The 18,532-nt window shown below is 41.4% G+C and overlaps 2 protein-coding genes across 3 annotated transcripts; both read left to right on the top strand.

Annotated features, from left to right (window-relative positions):
• The first annotated feature begins 1,311 nt into the window (after positions 1–1,311).
• On the top strand, positions 1,312–7,760 carry hacl1 (2-hydroxyacyl-CoA lyase 1). The gene is made up of 17 exons (XM_086312047.1): positions 1,312–1,509; positions 1,728–1,832; positions 1,922–1,962; positions 2,055–2,135; positions 2,210–2,282; positions 2,357–2,434; positions 2,555–2,649; positions 2,759–2,871; positions 2,951–3,086; positions 3,927–4,032; positions 4,206–4,289; positions 5,250–5,351; positions 5,522–5,676; positions 5,800–5,958; positions 6,046–6,153; positions 6,264–6,450; positions 7,565–7,760. Exons 1-17 carry the CDS (start codon positions 1,459–1,461, stop codon positions 7,595–7,597), a joined length of 1,707 nt encoding a protein of 568 aa, XP_086168173.1. The 5' UTR covers positions 1,312–1,458; the 3' UTR covers positions 7,598–7,760.
• A 1,220-nt stretch (positions 7,761–8,980) lies between these two features.
• colq (collagen-like tail subunit (single strand of homotrimer) of asymmetric acetylcholinesterase) lies at positions 8,981–18,314 on the top strand. 2 transcript variants are annotated; one of them, XM_086312046.1, is made up of 17 exons: positions 8,981–9,146; positions 9,657–9,766; positions 9,987–10,094; positions 10,917–10,961; positions 11,116–11,142; positions 11,914–11,985; positions 12,255–12,317; positions 12,403–12,429; positions 12,520–12,564; positions 12,647–12,682; positions 12,807–12,887; positions 12,993–13,089; positions 13,653–13,783; positions 14,929–15,048; positions 15,173–15,299; positions 15,408–15,510; positions 15,606–18,314. In XM_086312046.1, exons 1-17 carry the CDS (start codon positions 9,050–9,052, stop codon positions 15,673–15,675), a joined length of 1,359 nt encoding a protein of 452 aa, XP_086168172.1. In that variant the 5' UTR covers positions 8,981–9,049; the 3' UTR covers positions 15,676–18,314. The 2 variants fall into 2 exon arrangements, with proteins under 2 accessions (XP_086168172.1, XP_086168171.1); XM_086312045.1 differs by having other exon boundaries at positions 15,158–15,299; positions 15,606–18,312.
• The last annotated feature ends 218 nt before the right edge of the window (positions 18,315–18,532 follow it).

Here is an 18,532-nt window from a genome sequence, read left to right as displayed (position 1 = left end):
TGGTGCACACTAGGTAAGTATTTAAACATTTGTGAGAAGCACTGATCCCTTACTGAGGTATTTAGGCTGAGCTTTGCGAGGAGAAACACTGTAAACCAATGATAGGATGGCATTTGATTTTTCTTCTGTCTAAATGATATTTTTGCTGTTATCTTAGTCAAAGTATTGACTTTTGCTTGCTTTAACTTCAAAAAAAGAGAGAGAAACCACTCGATTGTACCCTGATTCAAGAATTCACAGTTTTGTTTGTTGACAAATGCTTTTAACTGGAATTATGTAAAATACATTCGCTAATTTCATTAGTATGGAAAAGTGTTTTTTTCTTTTCCTTGCTTTTTTTCTTGAAGAGGAAAGAAACTAGCATGTATATAGGGAAAATGACTGTGAATTCAAGTTCCAATGAATTCTTTCAGTACTGAGATTGCTGTATATTTTATGAGTAATAAAGAAATGAGTTATTTAATGATGAACTTGATTTATTTTTTTTGTTAAATGCTGTCTTTATTTCTGATTGCAACTATCTCCATTTCTTTGTTTTGCTGGGAAAATGGGTGCAAGTGTACAAAAACATATGGAAATACAGTATATAAGGTAAAAACAGAGTTTGCATAATTCTAATGAGCTTGAAAGTCACTTTTCTGTGTTCATAATGTCATCGGTTTTGACAAGATCCCAAACACTGCTGTCAGAAATGCAGGACCAGACCATGACAGAGACACTGTGTTTTACAGGTGGCTGTAGACACTGTTGTACCTTTCTCCTGACCTCTGTAAATACTGATGACGATTCATCACTCTATAAGACTTATGCTACTGATTTACAGTCCAGTTCTTGTGTAATTTGGCATACCACAGTCTATTCTTACTGTTTCTCACTTTTAAGAATGATGTTTTGACAGCTACCTTTCCACTGAGACTATTTCTGATGAGGCAGTGAGCAGTTCAGGGGCCTGTTGGTGTACCATCATTCAATTATTATTAGTTATACTTTTGTTTTTTATTCTGTCATACAAATATAGAAATCATACAACTGCTGTTTTTATGGTGTAGAAATGTTACTGGCAGCCAATGAAAAGAGCTGCATGATTCTGTTCCATCCATATTTATTAATTTATTTAAAATGATGCATTAAACCAAAGACCGACTACAAGGTCTATGCTTAAACTCTAGATTCTAATATTTATTAGAAATAACTAAATAAAATATAGTATCTAGTCTACACAACTGAATTTCTTTTTGCACTTCTCGGTAGGACGTGAGGTCACACGCATTGGCTCCCGTGATTGGCTCGTAACTCGGAAGTGGAAGTAAGGGGGCGGATGCAGGTCCAAAAACAAACCAAGCAGAGACCTTTGCTCAAGGGCTCTGATGCAAACTTGCTCAAGTCGCAGTCCAGCCTCACCTTGTGGTTTGTGACAGTGCGGTTTGACATTGCGCTGCCTGCTGTCTCCTCACGGTCATGGACGAAGTGACAGGAGCTCAGCTCATCGCTGAGTCTCTAAAGGCTCAGGTAGGAATGACGTCGTCTGCAAACATGTGGCACTCCAACAGAAATATTCTCCCTGTTTGTGTCTTTGCTCAGATGTAACTGTTGAGCAATGTGTCAAAGTCCAAGTGCGGTGCGGTCAGGATCACTAAACTTTTCATAAAAGCATTTCCCCCTCTTATTAATAATGCTACTTTTTTACAAAACTTGTTCAATCCAACGTTCAACCAATCTCCCTGCAGAAAGTGGACTACATGTTTGGGATAGTTGGAGTTCCGATTATCGAAGTGGCCATGGCTGCTCAGGCTGCAGGAATCAGATACGTAGGAATGCGCAACGAGCAAGCGGTAACTCGTTGTTTTGTACAACCTTAGTAATCCCTAACAAAAGCATTGCACTGCCATGCTGACATCAAATAATTTCTGTCGCATAACAGGCGTGCTATGCAGCGTCTGCCGTCGGATACATTACTGGGAGGTAAAATCTAATTCTGTACCGAATAAGGTGAACAGCTGGTGCCCAGCACTGTTATTCACATGTTGCTGTTTCCTGTGGTTATCTGAATCCAGACCAGGGGCCTGTCTTGTGGTTTCTGGACCTGGGCTCATCCATGCCCTGGGTGGAATGGCCAATGCCAACATGAACTGCTGGTATGACTCCATAACCACTGCTGTGTACTGTACAACTAACAAGGTGTTTATGAAGTGATGCTGGCTTTGCACAGGCCGGTGGTTGTTATCGGAGGGTCTTCGGATCGAAATCAGGAAACTGCAGGAGCCTTTCAGGAGTTTCCTCAGGTAACACGTGTCTCGATGTGGATTTTTGCCTGACACCGCTTCTCTACGCTGATTCTGTTTCTCCATGTTGCCAGGTGGAAGCATGCCGCCTGTACAGCAAGTTTTCAGCGAGACCCAGCAGTCTAGAAGCCATCCCCTCAGTGATAGAGAAGGTTGTATAACAATGCCCTCACACTGTCTGTTTGTTCTTTTAATGTATCGAACAGATCTGGATGATGATGATTATTTTCATCACGTCTGTGTAAAGTTTTCTGGTATTTGGTTGGTCACAGGCGGTCCGCACAAGCATCTATGGGCGTCCAGGTGCTTGTTATGTGGATATTGCAGGCGACATGGTTAATGCTAAAGTGGAGAGGAGCAAAGTTAGGTTTGTTGTCATTCTTGGATTTAAAAATAAATAAATACATTTTTATGCACAGTATCACTCGTTAAACATCAGGTGTATAGACTCTCAGAGAAGTGTGTCTCTCGCTCAGAGAGGTGTCCTGCTGTCCGCCTCCACCAGTGAGTTTGGCTGACCAGGGTTCAGTCACAGAAGCCATATCTGTCTTAAAAGCAGCCAAGACACCCTTGGTCATCATCGGCAAAGGTAACTGAAACAAAAGAAGCAATTGCCACCTCTTTTCAAATTAACTAAGCCTAACCAACCTGTGTTTTTCCGCCAATAGGAGCAGCCTACGGCAGAGCAGAGACTGTGCTGAGGGAGCTTATTGAAATGAGTGGCCTTCCCTTCCTGCCCACCCCGATGGGAAAAGGGGTTCTTCCTGATGACCATGCCAACTGTGTAGCTGCTGCACGCTCAAGGTAAGCCTCACACTGCACAATCACACCTGGTAGTAACCAGACAAAGTTGTAACAATCTGTAGAGCTTCTCCTTAATAGAGTAGTCCAGCAGAACTCTGTAACTTTAGTGTGTTTTAATCTTCCTGAAGTAGAAGGCATAGACATGCTCAGCAATACCCATGCAGGCTTTGGGGTTTAATCAATGCTCAGTTGATATTAACAGTTGAAACAAGGCTGGATGGATTGATGCCTTTGTGCTGTGTTTGCCAAAATCTGACCCTGCCATCTGAATGTTGCAGCAGAAATCCAGACTCATCAGACCGGGCAACATTTTTACAATTTTGATGATTGTATTGATGTATTGAGCTGCTGCCAACTGATTGGCTGGTTAGGTATTAATGTGCAGTTGAACTGGTGTACCTAATGAAGTGTTAGGTAAGTGTATAATAATACACTTATAAAAGTACTTGTTTTTTAAAAGCGATGGTCAGATTTTTCAAAAAAGAAAACAGTCTAACATCCAGACAGACGGATGTGTTTTGAGTGCAGCTCCTATTTTGAATGTGTTTTTAGCTAGAAGACAAAATTCACCTTCTATATGCATTATTAGGATCGAAAAACATTCTGCCTAAGGGAGAAGTGGCACGAAGTTTCTATTTCTATATTTTTTAGGCCAAGAATAGTTGACAGTACATGTTTAGATGGCAAACAAACATTTGTGTCATGGTCATCTATCTGGCTCCTAAATTCTGCATCTTCTAACTAGTCAGGATCTAAAATTTTTAGTCTTGTTTAATGAGAATCCATTGTTTGACCTCTTCTGCTGTTTGTTTTTTATGTATTTTTTCCCTTGTTACCCAGAGCTCTTCTCCAGGCTGATGTCATACTTCTGTTTGGAGCCAGGCTAAATTGGATGCTCCATTTTGGTCTTTCGCCTAGATTTAACCCTAATGTTAAGATCCTTCAGGTATGTAAATGACCGAGTTTATGGTTTGAGAAAAATCAGCATTAAAAGATCTGGTTTAAAGCTAGTAGTCTATTTGGTTGTTAATCTTTTGCCTTGTCATGAGAGAGTTAGTTTTGCCAAATCTGGTGCTGCAAAAGCTGTAATGATATAACCCCACTGTGATCTGTTTGCAGGTTGACCTTTGTGCTGAGGAGATGGGCAATAACGTGAGGCCAGCTGTTGCTCTCCTTGGAGATATCAGTGCTGTTGCCACTCAGGTACATTTTCAGCAACTCAGCCCATTGGCTCATCTTTCTCTTTGATGTCTTTCCCATAACGTTAATTTAGGAATCAAAAGCAAACCTGTTTCATCAACATTTGCGCTAATGGTAAGAACCTGTGTAGAACTATGTTTTTCTCTCATAGATAATTCACTATAGCATAAGATCTGGTTGTACTTGTGCAGCTCTTAATGGCTTCTTTAATCATTGGTTTTTAAGCCTGACGACACTGAGGTCTGAACACTTTGTTCAGAGTTTTTTGTTTGTTTTTATATTTTCTTTGCTCCTCTCACTGAATTTTCAGACTGAAATATGCGACAAAAAATATGTCTGTAAAAAGCAAAATGGCAAAAACAAAGCGTATTTCATATACAGAGGAGTTTGAATTGCTAATATATGTTAATTGAGGCCTGAGATGTACTTCTTGGGTTTTTTGCAGTTTCTCTGAGCGCTGCATGGTCTGACCTTGGGGTGAATTTGTTAATAAGATTTCCACTTGTGAATAATTTTCCTCACAGTACGATGATGGACTTGAAATTGTTTGCAAATGGCCTTATAATCATTCCCAGATTAATGGACAGCAACATTTGCTGAGATTGGTGTTGTCTTTCCTCCTCGGCATTGTGTTCACACACGACCACTTGCTGATGATCAGTTAATCAAATGCATTTGATTAGCAGCACCTGGCTTCTACGTTCTCTCTCAGTTCCTATGGAAACAGTGAGGACATTCACAAGACTGCTTTTGCATTTTATTACGATTACATTGTGTTAAATGTCATGGGGTTGTTCTTCCTCTGAGGTTGCATCTACCAAATTTTAAGACCAGGTAAGGACCAGATGATTTCTTTGAAACGTCTTGTGCTGTATTTTTAGCTCGACTATATTCTCTATATCAGTGACACGAGTACAGTAACATTCAACTGTAATAGCAGTGTTTTTGTTTTTTTTTCTTCAGCTGCTACTGTGTGTCCGTAGAGATGGTTGGAAATACCCCTCTAACGCTGAGTGGTGGAGCACGTTAAAGAGCAAGATTGCTGCTAATGCAAAAATATCAAAGGTGGGTTTCACCAAAGTTCTTCTAATCCTTCCTTAGAATTTGGACCACCAATGGAAAGCTTACATTGTTGTTCTGTGCATGGTTACACTGTATCAGCCTGCCGATGACATTAAATTATATATTTAATCCATTTAGATGTTGTCTCTGTTTTTTGTGTTTCTTGCCAATAGGCACTTGCTCTACAGTCTACAGTGCCCTTGAACTACTACACAGTGTTTCATCACATCTCCCAGCTGCTGCCACATGACTGCATCATTGTCAGCGAGGGTGCAAACACAATGGACATCGGACGCACCATGTTAAATAACTACCTACCTCGACACAGGTAAGCCAGTCAAGCGCACTGACTTTTTTGTTGTTTTTTTTATGCTAACAAATCAATTTAGACTAAACTGTGAGTTAATGTATATCTATTAGATTGCTGTAAACTAATCTTGATGATGTTCAGACTGGATGCAGGCACTTTTGGAACAATGGGAGTAGGTCTCGGGTTTGCTATCGCAGCAGCTGCTGTGGAGGCGAGCCAGAACACCGGCCGAAGGGTCGTCTGTGTGGAGGGAGACAGTGCCTTTGGGTTTTCTGGTATGGAGGTTGAGACCATGTGCAGGTGAACTGAGTCCAGTGTTTCTATTCAGTATTTGCAGTTTAACCGTCTATTGACTTCACATTCTTCTCTTTGTGTTTTGTAAATCAGGTATAGCCTACCCGTGGTTGTTATTGTGGTCAATAATAACGGCATTTACAGCGGAGTAGATTCTGAAACATGGAAAGCAATGAAACAAATGGGAGAGCTGACCTCTGTGTGAGTGAGATACTTTTGAGAAAATGATCATAAAGTGAATTCACTGATAGTTTTTATTGATGTCTTATGCTATGACGTAGCAAAAGTTGTCTTACATCGTCACACTGTAGGGCCCCTCCCGTGTCCCTTCTACCTGACGCTCGCTATGATGAGGTGATGAAGGCGTTCGGAGGTCGAGGGTTGCTGGTGAGGACGGTGGAGGAGCTGCGCAGTGCCTTACAGCTTAGCCTGAGTGACTGGGAGAGACCAAGTCTCATCAATGTGCTCATTGACCCTTCCTCAGACAGGAAGCACCAGGTAACTACAACTGTTAGGAGCACATGTTTATAGAGTCTGCATGTTTATAAAGTATGCAACAACATTAACCACGTCTTGCCTGCCAGACAGACTTGAGGGTGAGTGTCTCCCAGGTGCACCTGGAGTAAAATTCTCTACATGCACAGGCAACTCTAGAAAAATAATGCTCCACCTTGTGGTCACGGTTGTAATAACAACTCCTACCATAGTCAGAGCATCTCTGTGGCTCTATCAAATATCTGGACTTCTGCGCTGTGGAGCGTTTGCCGTACACTGGAGAAACATGGAGGGTCTAAGGCGGTCCGAACATGTTAACACAGTCTGGAATAAAGACTTGACATATATCACTCATATCAGAAATCTCATCTCATAGCATGTTTTACACCTTTGCAGCCCTGAGTCCTTGCAGACTATAAACGGTACTATATGACAAAAGGCTGCAAATCAGATCACAGAATGTTTTTAGTATTTGGTCCTGGTGCACCACAGAAGGCATAAAGAGACTGAGTGACACCAGCAGACACAGCAGTAAAGCCAAGCCTGATTTAATCCAGTGTTTCTTTGGTCTCTGCTTTGCATACAATAAACAGCTTCATGTTTACTTGACTCTTCCTCATCCTTTGAGGGCTATGTTACCAACATGCCTCGCTGAGCTGTAATCCTCCTGCTCCAGGTGCACCAGAACTGTTGTATTCCACTCACAATCCCTCCACCTAACACCAACCTGACCTTTCTATTTCAGGGCTCCCATAATTAGAAAGCAAGGCCCTCCGTGTTTATGTTGAACGTATCCACGCAACCTTTTGCAGACACGGTTGAAGGTTGTATTGAGTAATGTATCCACAGCGCTGAGCTCCACGGCTGTGCCAGCAGAAAGACTTGTCCCTGACTTTTAGTGTTGCGCCTTTACCTTTCGACACCCAACTTTAATTCATTCCTGTCAGACTTGAAGCTGACAAGATTTAGTTTTGAAAATTTGAAGAAAACTTTTAGTTAATTTTTATTACCTGGAAAAACCTCTGTTTTACTGCTTAGATCTCCATTACAGTACAATATTCCTCTAGATCTTATTACACCGTATAGCTAATATAAACACTGTGTTGTCTGTTTGCAGGAGTTTCCTTGGCTCACACGTTCCAACCTGTAGATTTCCAGAGCGTTTCAGAACAGCAGTGATGGTTTTCTCCTGGAAAATATCAAACTGCTTTTGTTTTTCTGGTTGTTTCCATTAATTAATCTAATATTTTGCTATTACTATACTGTGAATAATATGAAAAATATGACTACAATAAAACATTTCACACAGAGTGCATGCTGTTTCTTTATGTCAGTTTTTTCCCCTCTTAATCTGGACTGCAACTGTGAGTTGCCCTGTTGAGTATTGCCTACATTAATGAAATGTAATAAAATTAAATCTGGAGAAAAGGAGAAAATAAACGCATTTGACAAACTTTTTTTTCTTTTTGCAAATGAACCAGCTAATCTTTACAGTTGAATGTAGAGATTTGTCAGTAATGGGGAAACTTTAGATGAAATCAACAGGATTTTTCTCATTTCCATAAGTTTTGTATCCTTTTCCACAACTTGTCTGAAAAATCCTAAATGCGCAACAAAAAAAGCAATGCAAGCTAAAATAATTTGGTAGAAAATTGCATTGCTTTGTATCTCTTAAGTTGCAAGCTTGACATGATTGCTTTTTGTAATTTATATAAAGAAAAAAGCATAATTTATCTTAACCTCCTAGGACCTGAACTCTTCCCCAGCATGCATTTTTAATTTCTCTTTGATATTTGGGCATATTGGGGCCCGATGAATGTAAAAACAAAGAATTACCAGATTTTTGTTTTTACCTTATTTTTGTTTTTAAGAAAAATCAGAGCCACATATGAGGATATTCGTTTAAAATTTTGATAGAACAGTAGCAGTATAATGTCCTTGTAAGTGGATATCAGGCCCGTGTAGAGCAAAATTGAGTATTTTAGTCTAAATAACCCAAAATGTGATGTCCACACATGTGGACGCCAGGTCCTAGGAGGTTAAAGTGCTGCTGAGAAGTAATGGAGTCTGTTTTTCTAGGTCCTTTGGAAATGCAGACACTTGACATTGTGTAAAAGACTTGCCACAGCAGTATAGTGCGCACTAAATAACTTGATGCACAGTGTACTTCATCACAAAAAAACACATTCATCTAAACATAATTAGACTGTAGACTGATACATCTAAGAAAGTTGTAACATATTGACATCTTCATTCAGAATGCTCTCAGCATGTCTTGCAGAAAAGCACACAGGGAGTCTCACAACTTTCCCTGAAGAGAGACAATAACAAAAGCCCCCCACTGCAGTAGTAGAGATCTAATATTGGCACCAGGAGCAGCTGGCAGGCTGTCTCCTGTAATTTTAGTGCACACTGATGCAGAGGAAAGATTTAATGGGTATTGGTCAGCGTACCCTCTTCTGAGGGCGTAAAGGAGACACAGCAGAGTGAACGCAGAGGGAGGGGGCAGAGAGAGAGGACAGTGAGAAGAGAGGGAGTGGAAAAAGACAGCGTGAGAGCTGCTGTGGATCAGAAATAAAGTCAGGCAACTATCCGGAGCAGCATGACTCTTCTAACACTTGGACTGTATCTGCCATTGTGGTTTTGTTATGGCCTGGCTCAGCCTTCTTTTCTGGACAACTTTGATTCATTCCCAGCAGGTAAGAGCGTTTTAATCCTGAGCTTGAACACTGTATACTGTACTGTGCGTGCACAGGAGCTGGTGGATTTGAGCTGCAAAAGCACGGATTCTGAAAGTCTCAATTTGAGATTCACGTGGCACTCATGATAATACCCTTGTTTTTATTTTCTTGTTGTCCATGAGGTAGGTTGGAAAGGCCTCTATAAATAGCGAGAACAGCTCCGGCTCTTCAGTGAGAGGCACATGGGCTTCATATCCGTCCAGTGCTAGGAATTCTGCTGGATGGGTGTCATGATTTGATAGTTTGCACCTGTTTCTCTGTTGCTTGTGCTGCTCCAGCATGCTGTAATTGCTTCAGTTTGTCAAATTTTTGATCTGTCCCGCCTTAATTTGTCGTAAATGAAGTTTTTCTCATCTCGCATTCATTATCGCGGGTGCAGAAGTTAAAACAACACACAAAAAAACCTTCCTGGCTTCATATACCTTTGATACCCTGTTTAATTTGTGACTGCATGCCCACCTTGCGCAGCTCTCAGATCACCGGATCAGCAGAAGAGGTTCAACCCATGCTGTTTAGTGAGTCCGCCTCCACCACCGCTGTTTCCTCCACCCCCTTCACTTTGGCGCCTCTACCCTCATGTGAGTCAAAGTCATGTGACTTTCTATTGTGAATCTCTAACTATTGACATGTCCTTGATTTATATCCAAAAACACCACATTTCTTACAGCCTTTTGACCCCTGGTCAAGAGTCTCTCGAATTTAATGTCAACAACTGTATGAATAGCATCAAACCTGCTCTTGAAAATGTTGTCAAGACCGAAGAAGTCATCGAATTGCATCTTTATTTATATTTTACAGAGTGATGGAAATTCCCGTGGTGGTCGCGAGTCTGATGTGGACAATAACAATAAAGTTTCTTCTTGCCCAGCAGGCCCTCCGGGGCCTCCTGGCCCCCCAGGACCTCAGGTGGGAAACCAGGCTATTCCTAAAACATCATGGCTATCCTTTTGTATCTGGAACCGTGCCACTGTTATTGGACTCTTCCAATAAATCTCTCATAATGTAACAGGATTCATCACCACTATAACTAAAGCGTCAGTCTCTGTTTCATGTTGGAGTCTACGTAGTTTTAAGGTGTTAAAAATTAGTACCCCAACTACATATTAACCGCATGTCTTCTCCAACTTGATAGTTCCTGTATAGCAGGAGATGGGGATTTCTCTGGCCCATGCAACACAGCAACCCATTAACGCTCCACTTTTAGCTGAGACACAAATAGCCTTTTTCCACCGGCTGCCAGTGTCCCACACATCATTCTCAGAAACTGTCTGAAGAGCTGTCTGCTTGGAAACGAGCACTGGGTCGCGTAAATTCCAGGGCTCACCAAAACATGCTTGTGTCCAGGTGTTTGTGTTCTCTAGTGATTGAAAGATGCAAAGACCTTTCGGTTCAAAAGGCCCTCATAACCCAACCTGCTCCACTGTTCTCCACTGTGTTCCAGCATTTCATAAGTGAAAGCAGATTTACCAACTGATTGTTAAAGCTTTTGCTGCGGTTGCTCATCAGAGGTCCAACCGCAGCAGCATTTCTCTTTATCAAAGGAAGCCCAGAAGGCAGCTTTTAAATCAATAGTGGCCACTCAGCCTTTAGCTAATTGAAACTGCGGCTTCCAGAAACAGAACAGATCTGTGGTGGGATGCTGTGGACAATAAAATGAATTTAGATTGCTATCTCTGTGATTTAGGAGCATATAGCACAAATCTAATGTTTTCTTTTTATGTTCATTAGGGTCCCCCTGGATTACCTGGGATAGCAGGGCCTAAAGGAGAAAAGGTAAGGAGTGTACTTATCGAAATTAGATAAAACTAGACTGTCTGCTTATTATTCTAATAAGCTAAAGTGCAACTGACCTTTTGCACACAAATGCTTTCTGGAAGTGCATTAAATGACTGCTGTCCTTGTCCCCTCCTCCACATCCTGTTGTCAGGGAGAAATAGGAAGACCTGGTCAAAAGGTGAGAGTCTCCATTAATCACTCCATGTTCTTTGCTAAGTGGATTTACTCAAAAAATGAGATACAATGCCTCCACCTGCTCGCTCGCTGTAAGTCACAGTGCTGCCAGTGCCTGCTTGTGTACATCCCGAAATTGTGAGGATATACAACCTTGACAGGAGGCAGAACAGACACACTGACAGGAGGCAAATGGGTGCAGGGCTGCTGAGACAGGCTGTTTTTGTGGCTGAGGGACTTTACATGCTCTCAGTCTGTTTCTCTCACCGAAGCGGAGCATATTGCTTCCCTATCAACATTCCGCATCAGGCTAGCCTGTCCGACGGTCCTCCTTCTCCTAACATAAAGCTTTATTGAAAGCTCGGGACACACTATGTGATGAGCACAGGTAGAAGAGTAGCGTCCTCCTAAATGAATCAAAGCTGTCCAATGGGGGAGCTTCACTTTGCAAGCGGCCTGACTGAGCAGCTTTGCAGCACCGCAGAGCAATTTAGCTTAGTGTTTCAGCCAGGTTATTAATCATTTTATTTCCCACAAGCACAGACTCCTGTTCTATATACAGCCCATCATTTAATTAAAGAGAGCAAAGTGACAGGGCTCGTTAAAGCCATTCTCCCCCTACATGTGCAGCAGCGTCTGAAAAATGCTGTAGTGAGCTGGCCGTCAGCTAATGCAGCAAATAATTCATTCAGATATATATATATATATATATGTTCAAACAGGCATAAAAGGCTCTGATTTCATTAACTTAAAAAACAGTTATGTCTCCTGTCAGGGTCGGACAGGCCCTCCTGGACTTCCTGGGAAAAGAGGACCAACAGGATGGTCAGGACCAAGTGGGGCCAAAGTGAGTAAGTCATAATGTAGATCTTATAAAATATGTCAATATATGAGACCAATAAGAACCAGAATGGTTTATTACACAAGTCTGATTTGCAGTCAAATAAACTAAAACCCTGGATTACCAGTTATGTAACATGCAAACAGCCTTTCCTTTGGTGAACGCTTTACTGTAAACGTAATAAAAGAACCTTTAACGTTCAATGTCCGCATATGACATTTCTTATTTTAAAGACAAAAGCTCATTCAGGTTATTCATGTTTACCTTTGTGTCAGGGGGAGAAAGGTGACCTGGGGCTGATGGGTTTGCCTGGATCCAGAGGACCAATTGGGCCGAGGGTAAAATTTTACATATGCTGTTTAGTGATCTTTAGTGAGTTTTGTTTCATCGTGTTTCATGCTTGTTATAAATCTTTAATCCTAGGGCTTACCTGGGTATAAAGGGGAAAAGGTAAGTGGCACCATTCAGCTGTAAATACCGTAGGATTTATTGATTAACTACTTTGACAGTAAACTAAATGAATGTAATCTGCTCTGTCAGGGTTCCCGAGGTGACCGTGGCGAGAATGGGATGAAAGGAGACAAGGTGGGGAGAGTGTATCAGGAAAATTGTACATACACTTTGTAAGAATTCTGAATTCATGTTACGTACTCTTCCTCACTCGCAGGGTGCAATGGGTTTCCCAGGAATGCTTGGACAAAAAGTGAGTAATCCTCATTCACGCCAGTAAGGGTTCTGCCTTACAGTGTTAACCAGCTAACCAATTAAATTCATGTATTTGAATTCAGAATTTTTCTGATATAGATATTTTTTTTTCTGTTATTGAGGGTGAAATGGGTCCAAAAGGAGAACCTGGAACCTCAGGAAACAGAGGACCCACTGGCCGACCGGGGAAGAGAGGCAAGCAGGTGAGGAGTTTGTGGGTTGCACTGTTTTACAGTAGTGATAGCAAGACAGTTGTACTTTTTGACATGTGGTGTAAGGAAATGACCCTGCACTGTTTTGAATTTAAGGGACTGAAAGGAGACACAGGAAGCGTTGGTCCTATAGGGCCAGCAGGCCCGCAGGGACCTCCAGGCCACCCCGGCCCTCCTGGTCCACCTGCAACAGGTGAAATCCCAAAGTAGATTTAAAACTCTTGAAAACTGTGGTCATAATTAAGTGTTTGCTGGAGAGATTTAGTTTGTGGATGGTCGTGTGTTTTTTTCCGTTGTGAGCGCGTGAAAACTTGTGCTGAAAGTGAGAAGGGAAAGCTCGCAGCCCGGTGAGTAAAGGAAGCCCACTTTGAAACTGTGTACGAGGTAACACCAGTAGTCTTATTTAGCACCGGAGAAATCGAATCCCCCCGAGCTGAAACAGGATTCTCTCAGCATGACATCATGTGGCTAAAATGGATTGACAGATGGCAAGCCTACAGTTTTACAAATATTATGTCAGCACATCATCAAGATGACATTTGTTATCTTGATCAAGTTCCTGTATGAATTATCCTGATTGTGTTTGCTTCTTGATTGATAAATCAAAGACGCTAGACTGACATGTGGTATTTATATCAGCTTGTGTAGGCTGTACACAACTCATTAATGCTGCTATATTCTGTCACTTTGGACTAAATATAGACCCACTGTTTGTTTATCCTTCCTTTTTTTCTCCCCCTCTTCCTGTATATGCAGGAGTCTACATGGTTGGAGCAAAGGGTGCGCGCGGTCCACCAGGGCCTCCTGGAAAGTGTAGCTGCAGCTCTTTGAGTAGTCCTCCATTTGAAAATTATGCCTCTACAGGAAATTATCTCAAAGTGCCAGTGGTGAGAGATGAATGGTTTGCAGTCAAATATAGAATCATCTGTGAAATCAGTGAAAAATCCACCAAATTAAAATGTAAAGAGTTTCAAAGGGTAATACAGTTGTGGTCAGAAGTTTACATCAGCTCATCATAGGCATCGATGCCATGGTAATTGTAGCTTTTTAATAACCTTTTGCAAACGAATGCTTTCTGGAAGTGCATTAAATGACGGCAGTGCCGTCCTCTTTTTCCAGGGTGGAGTGATTGTACAACATAGACCTTTAATGGCTTTAGGAAGGCTGTTTCAGCTCTTGATTTGAGCTAAAAAAAAAAAAAAATTCATCCACTTTGTGCAATTTACTGGTACCACTGGCAGTAAAACAGCCCTGCAGAATGATGCTACCACCACCATGCTTGACAGCCTGTACAGTATTTTTAGTTTTGAAAGCCTCACCTTTACTCTAAACATATGTCTTGGTATTCTTGCCAAATAGCTCAATCTTTATCTGATCTGACCATAAAACGTTTTTGCAGATGACATTTGGTTTTTCTTGGACAAAGCAGTGACACATCCAAATAAGTTGTTTGAACTGATAATCTTAAAATCTGCAGTGGTTTAAAAATGGCTTCAAGAGACCCTCCTAACTTGTATAAATCTAAAAGTCTCCTTCTAAGACCTTCACAGAATTCCTTGGATTTTCCTATTGTTCCAAGTATTGGTCAATCCAATGACTGCTATAAAACAAAGACAGTGAAGAGAAACTCCTTTTTGAGGTCAATCATGATAACTAGCGAGAAGTTAGGGATCAAGTTAGAAGTATATATTTGACCTTTATTTATACTTTTGGCTGTGAGTGGATTAGAGAAAATGCAAAATACAAAAATTAAAAAAAAAAAAAGATTTTGTACAATCATTCCAATCCAGAAAAAGAACACTTCAAAGATATCATTAAAAGCATCATGCCTGTGATAAATCTATTAAACTTTAGACCACAACTGGAAATAAATAAGCTTGAAAGATAAAAGGAAGGTTAAAGTACACTTACAGGAGAGATAGATAATGCTTGCAGACAAATGTTACCAGCTGGGATGACAAATGATGGTCTTCAATGTTATTTCATAAAGTGCTAAAATGCACGGAACCCTATTATTTTGCCTTTTATTTAGATATTTGTGGTGAGCAATGAGGAGGAACTGGAGCGCCTCCGCACAGATAACGCTCTTGCATTCCGTAAAGACCAGAGATCTCTCTATTTCAAAGACATTGATGGCTGGCTGCCAATCCAGGTATAAATGCATGTAGCAACAATGCAATGTGTCCTTAAAAAAAACAATAGATATTGACTTTCAAACAGCCTTTTCCTTTTATGTTCACATTTTTTAAATTCTGCAAAAGACCTTTCCATTCCAGATCACGCCCTACCAGTCCATGGAAAATGCCCCCGATGATGAAGGTTACTGTGGGGACGGCATAGTGCAGATCTCCACCGGGGAGGAGTGTGATGACAAAAACAGAGTTGTCACCGATGGCTGCGTCAGTAAGTCATGCATCTATGTTACCGGTCCTTTTATAGTTCATTAGCTGTACTTTGCTGTGCACATATAACATGACCCCCCTGTGCCCCTGCTGTCTCATGTTACCATAGAGTGTAAACATGCCTACTGTGGAGACGGATACCGCTATGAAGGGGCTGAGGAGTGTGATGGAAAAGACTTTGGATACCAGACATGTAATTCATATCTTCCAGGGTAAGCATACAGCATTTGGGTACACAACCTTGTACTGCATGAAAAGATGTAGGTTATGAACTTGACCCTGAAAACGTTTTTCTTATGATTTGTAGGTCATATGGTCACCTCAAGTGCACAAGATACTGTACTATTGACTCAACAAACTGCAAGTACTTTACTTGAGGAGTTGTCTGGACAGTGCTGTGGCTCCTCTGTGTGTTATTTGCTTGGGACTTAACATGTAAAAAAAAAGAAAAAAAAAAAGAAAAGACAACAATGCTCCAAGCAAAAACACGGAGGCTGCCAGTGATTCTGTTATGAAAGAAAGAACAAAACCTAGAAATATACAAACATACATAAAACTCATCTGTGTTGCTGCTGAGATGCCACATATCCCGGAGGTTATAGCTTGAGTCTTTGAAGGTGAAAATCCGCACACTGGAAATGCAAAGGAAGACTGCACGCTGTCTTAACGAGAAGGATTTGGACTGGCTTCCTCAACATGCCCAACTGGACCCGAACCAGCCTTTCAACGCAACAGTTGAGAGCCTCAATCGCGTACCAGTGGACGATGTTGCAGAGAAGCAGTAGCTGGAACAGAGGCATATTAATCTTGACCCAGTTACTGTTGAGAATAACAAGCAGTAGGACATCCAGAGCGATGGCCCGAGGTATTCTACTGCAGTGTGAATGACAGTGCACAGCATTTGCATGTATCTGGGATTACTAAAACCACGACAGCAGCTGTCACTATCAAAGCATGTAACCTATCAGTTTACTTATTACTGTCAAAACAACTTTCGTACTGTGTCCTCTCACTACCACGTCGAGATACAAAGGTAGGGATGGAGATAGAGGTGGTTATAGTGCACTACATACTGTATATATAGCGAGTTATGCACTTGTAATCTTTGAGTGAGACTGTTACTCCAGGAGGCTTGAAGCCTAGAAGTTGACCCAGCTTTGTTAGCTTGTGGTGGTACCGTACTGACAGGGACATTTAGTCTGGACAAGGTTTCAATAAATCCCCAAATCTTCTCAGGAACTAGCTAACAGGTAATGTAGCTCAACAAACAAAGCACCTTTTACAGGTATCCTCTACTGCTCTTTATAAATTACGCAGCAGTCACTGTACACTGAGGCAACTCAAGCAAAAGCTTTAACGCATCAACAATGCGCAGTACTGCAGGATTCAGTTTCCCCTCCTGTGCTGCAGTGAGAAATGGAATATACTGTACACGAAGGCTTGAAACTGTTATGTCCTTAATTTTCTCGGTGCACGGGAAGGGCTGGACTAGTCTGTAGCTGCTAAAGGGGGGAGGGAGAGGAACTCATATCGCAGTCAGTTTTCTGATCATTACTGTAAATACTCTGATACCTCTTTATCCAGTCTTTCTGTCTTACAGTATATACAGCAACAGTAAACTTAACAGTGTAGGTGTAGTCCGCTGTGTGTTGGGCACAAATGCTGAAAATGACTGTGCTGATATAAGCTGACATTTTCCATAAGCTACTCTTTGAGTCGCGGTGCCAAGGGAGACCTTTTCTCAGACATACCTAGATGTAGTCAGGTCTATAAAGCCTACAAAAGCAATCAAAAGATGAAGACTGTTAATATATTGTGTCCGCATGCTTGTGAAACTCTGCTAATGCTTCACCTTTGTCAAATACCGTTTTGTAAATCATCATTGCATTCATCAGCATAGCAGGTGTCTTAAGAACTGTCAGTTTTGCTCTGTTCAGAGAGAAGCAAAGCACTGTATGAATGACAAACCTTAAAGTTATGAACTGTGCCATGCACAAAGCTCGAGTACCGTTCTGGAAACTATGTTGAGTGTCGTGTCTGTGGCCTGTGCTGCTGTGTTCTATCTTAGACTGCCTATGTACAGCAATGCTGAAACGTGCATGTGGTGACGTGCTGTAAGGCTTTATGAAGCGTAGCAAGCATTGTGACTGGGGTAGTTCATTTTGTTTTAATACTCTGATATGATTTTTACAGTAGTTGTGAACTATTTAAAAAATGATCAAATAAAAGTGATATTTAAGTCACTCTCTTTATTTAAACTTAAACCTTGGTTAGCGGTTTGTCATGTCTGCTGTTATTGGAAAAAAAGCACACACACAAAAAACCCAAACCTAACTGGCATTGATGGAGAGGCTATTGATGTTCTCTTAGGATACAACACTCAGACAAAAAAGTAAGGGGGACATCAAAGTATCGCAGCAGTCAGCCGTTTGCTGAGTGCTGCGTTAGTCTAAATGCAAAGCAGACCACACAGTGAACTCTTGCTGTTTCTCAGACGTGGCAATGGGTTTTTCGGTTTTTTATTCCATCTTAATGAAGCCTTTCAGAGCTGAATCTGTGCCTGGAGATGAGGCACAGCGATACAGGTTGGGGACAGACCAGCTGGCCACTGTTGCAACCAAGATGTTTGAAGCAGGATGAGACCATATAACTGTATTAGCATGCTGTATTCCTCTTCTAAATCACATCAGGGCAATTTGTCTACCGAGATGCCAGAGTAAAACCTTACCTTGGTGTATTTATGCCATCATGTGCAGTGCCCTGACCGGGGCAATCACATTTGTCAAACAAATGTCCCAGTGTGGCACTAAATGTCACTGAAATTCAAGGGCTGACCTGATTTTACTGGCTCTGTAATGAAAAGATGAGCTGTGGTCACAGAAGAATCCCTCAAGTGAAGTTTACCATTTGTGAAGTAAGGTCAAATTAATTTATGAGCTGTATCCCATGCATTTTATTAACTTATTCATGCAGTGTAACTTATAGCAAGCTTGGTCTATGTTCAGCTCACGTAGGTATTAAAATGATACCTATGGAAAAATGACACTCTTTTTTTCCACTACAAGGTTATTTTAGTGTAGACTGACTGGTGTAGCATTACAGCTGTGGTACATGGGGCGATGCAAAGGAAACCACAGGACAGGAAGCTGGCAGAGACCCAACTGCTTCACCTAAGCCAAGTGAAAATCCCTGACCTATAGATAAGAACTGCTGGTATCCTGGGTGCAGTGGTGC

This window comes from Aulonocara sp. 'chitande type north' Nkhata Bay, linkage group LG11 (genome assembly GCF_057382095.1).
Source record: "Aulonocara sp. 'chitande type north' Nkhata Bay isolate Kocher_YH1m ecotype deep benthic linkage group LG11, A_spYH_male_GT1.1, whole genome shotgun sequence".
NCBI classification, from domain to species: Eukaryota; Metazoa; Chordata; class Actinopteri; order Cichliformes; family Cichlidae; genus Aulonocara; species Aulonocara sp. 'chitande type north' Nkhata Bay.
This window is presented reverse-complemented; position numbering and strand designations above follow the sequence as displayed.

Coding starts and splice junctions, on each gene's coding strand:
- colq (XM_086312045.1), top strand. CDS start 9,050: ATGACTCTTCTAACACTTGGACTGTATCTGCCATTGTGGTTTTGTTAT. Junction 9,767..9,986: donor TTTGGCGCCTCTACCCTCAT/GTGAGTCAAAGT, acceptor TATATTTTACAG/AGTGATGGAAATTCCCGTGG. Junction 11,143..11,913: donor TAGGAAGACCTGGTCAAAAG/GTGAGAGTCTCC, acceptor GTCTCCTGTCAG/GGTCGGACAGGCCCTCCTGG.
- hacl1 (XM_086312047.1), top strand. CDS start 1,459: ATGGACGAAGTGACAGGAGCTCAGCTCATCGCTGAGTCTCTAAAGGCT. Junction 1,833..1,921: donor GAATGCGCAACGAGCAAGCG/GTAACTCGTTGT, acceptor GTCGCATAACAG/GCGTGCTATGCAGCGTCTGC. Junction 2,283..2,356: donor CCTTTCAGGAGTTTCCTCAG/GTAACACGTGTC, acceptor CCATGTTGCCAG/GTGGAAGCATGCCGCCTGTA.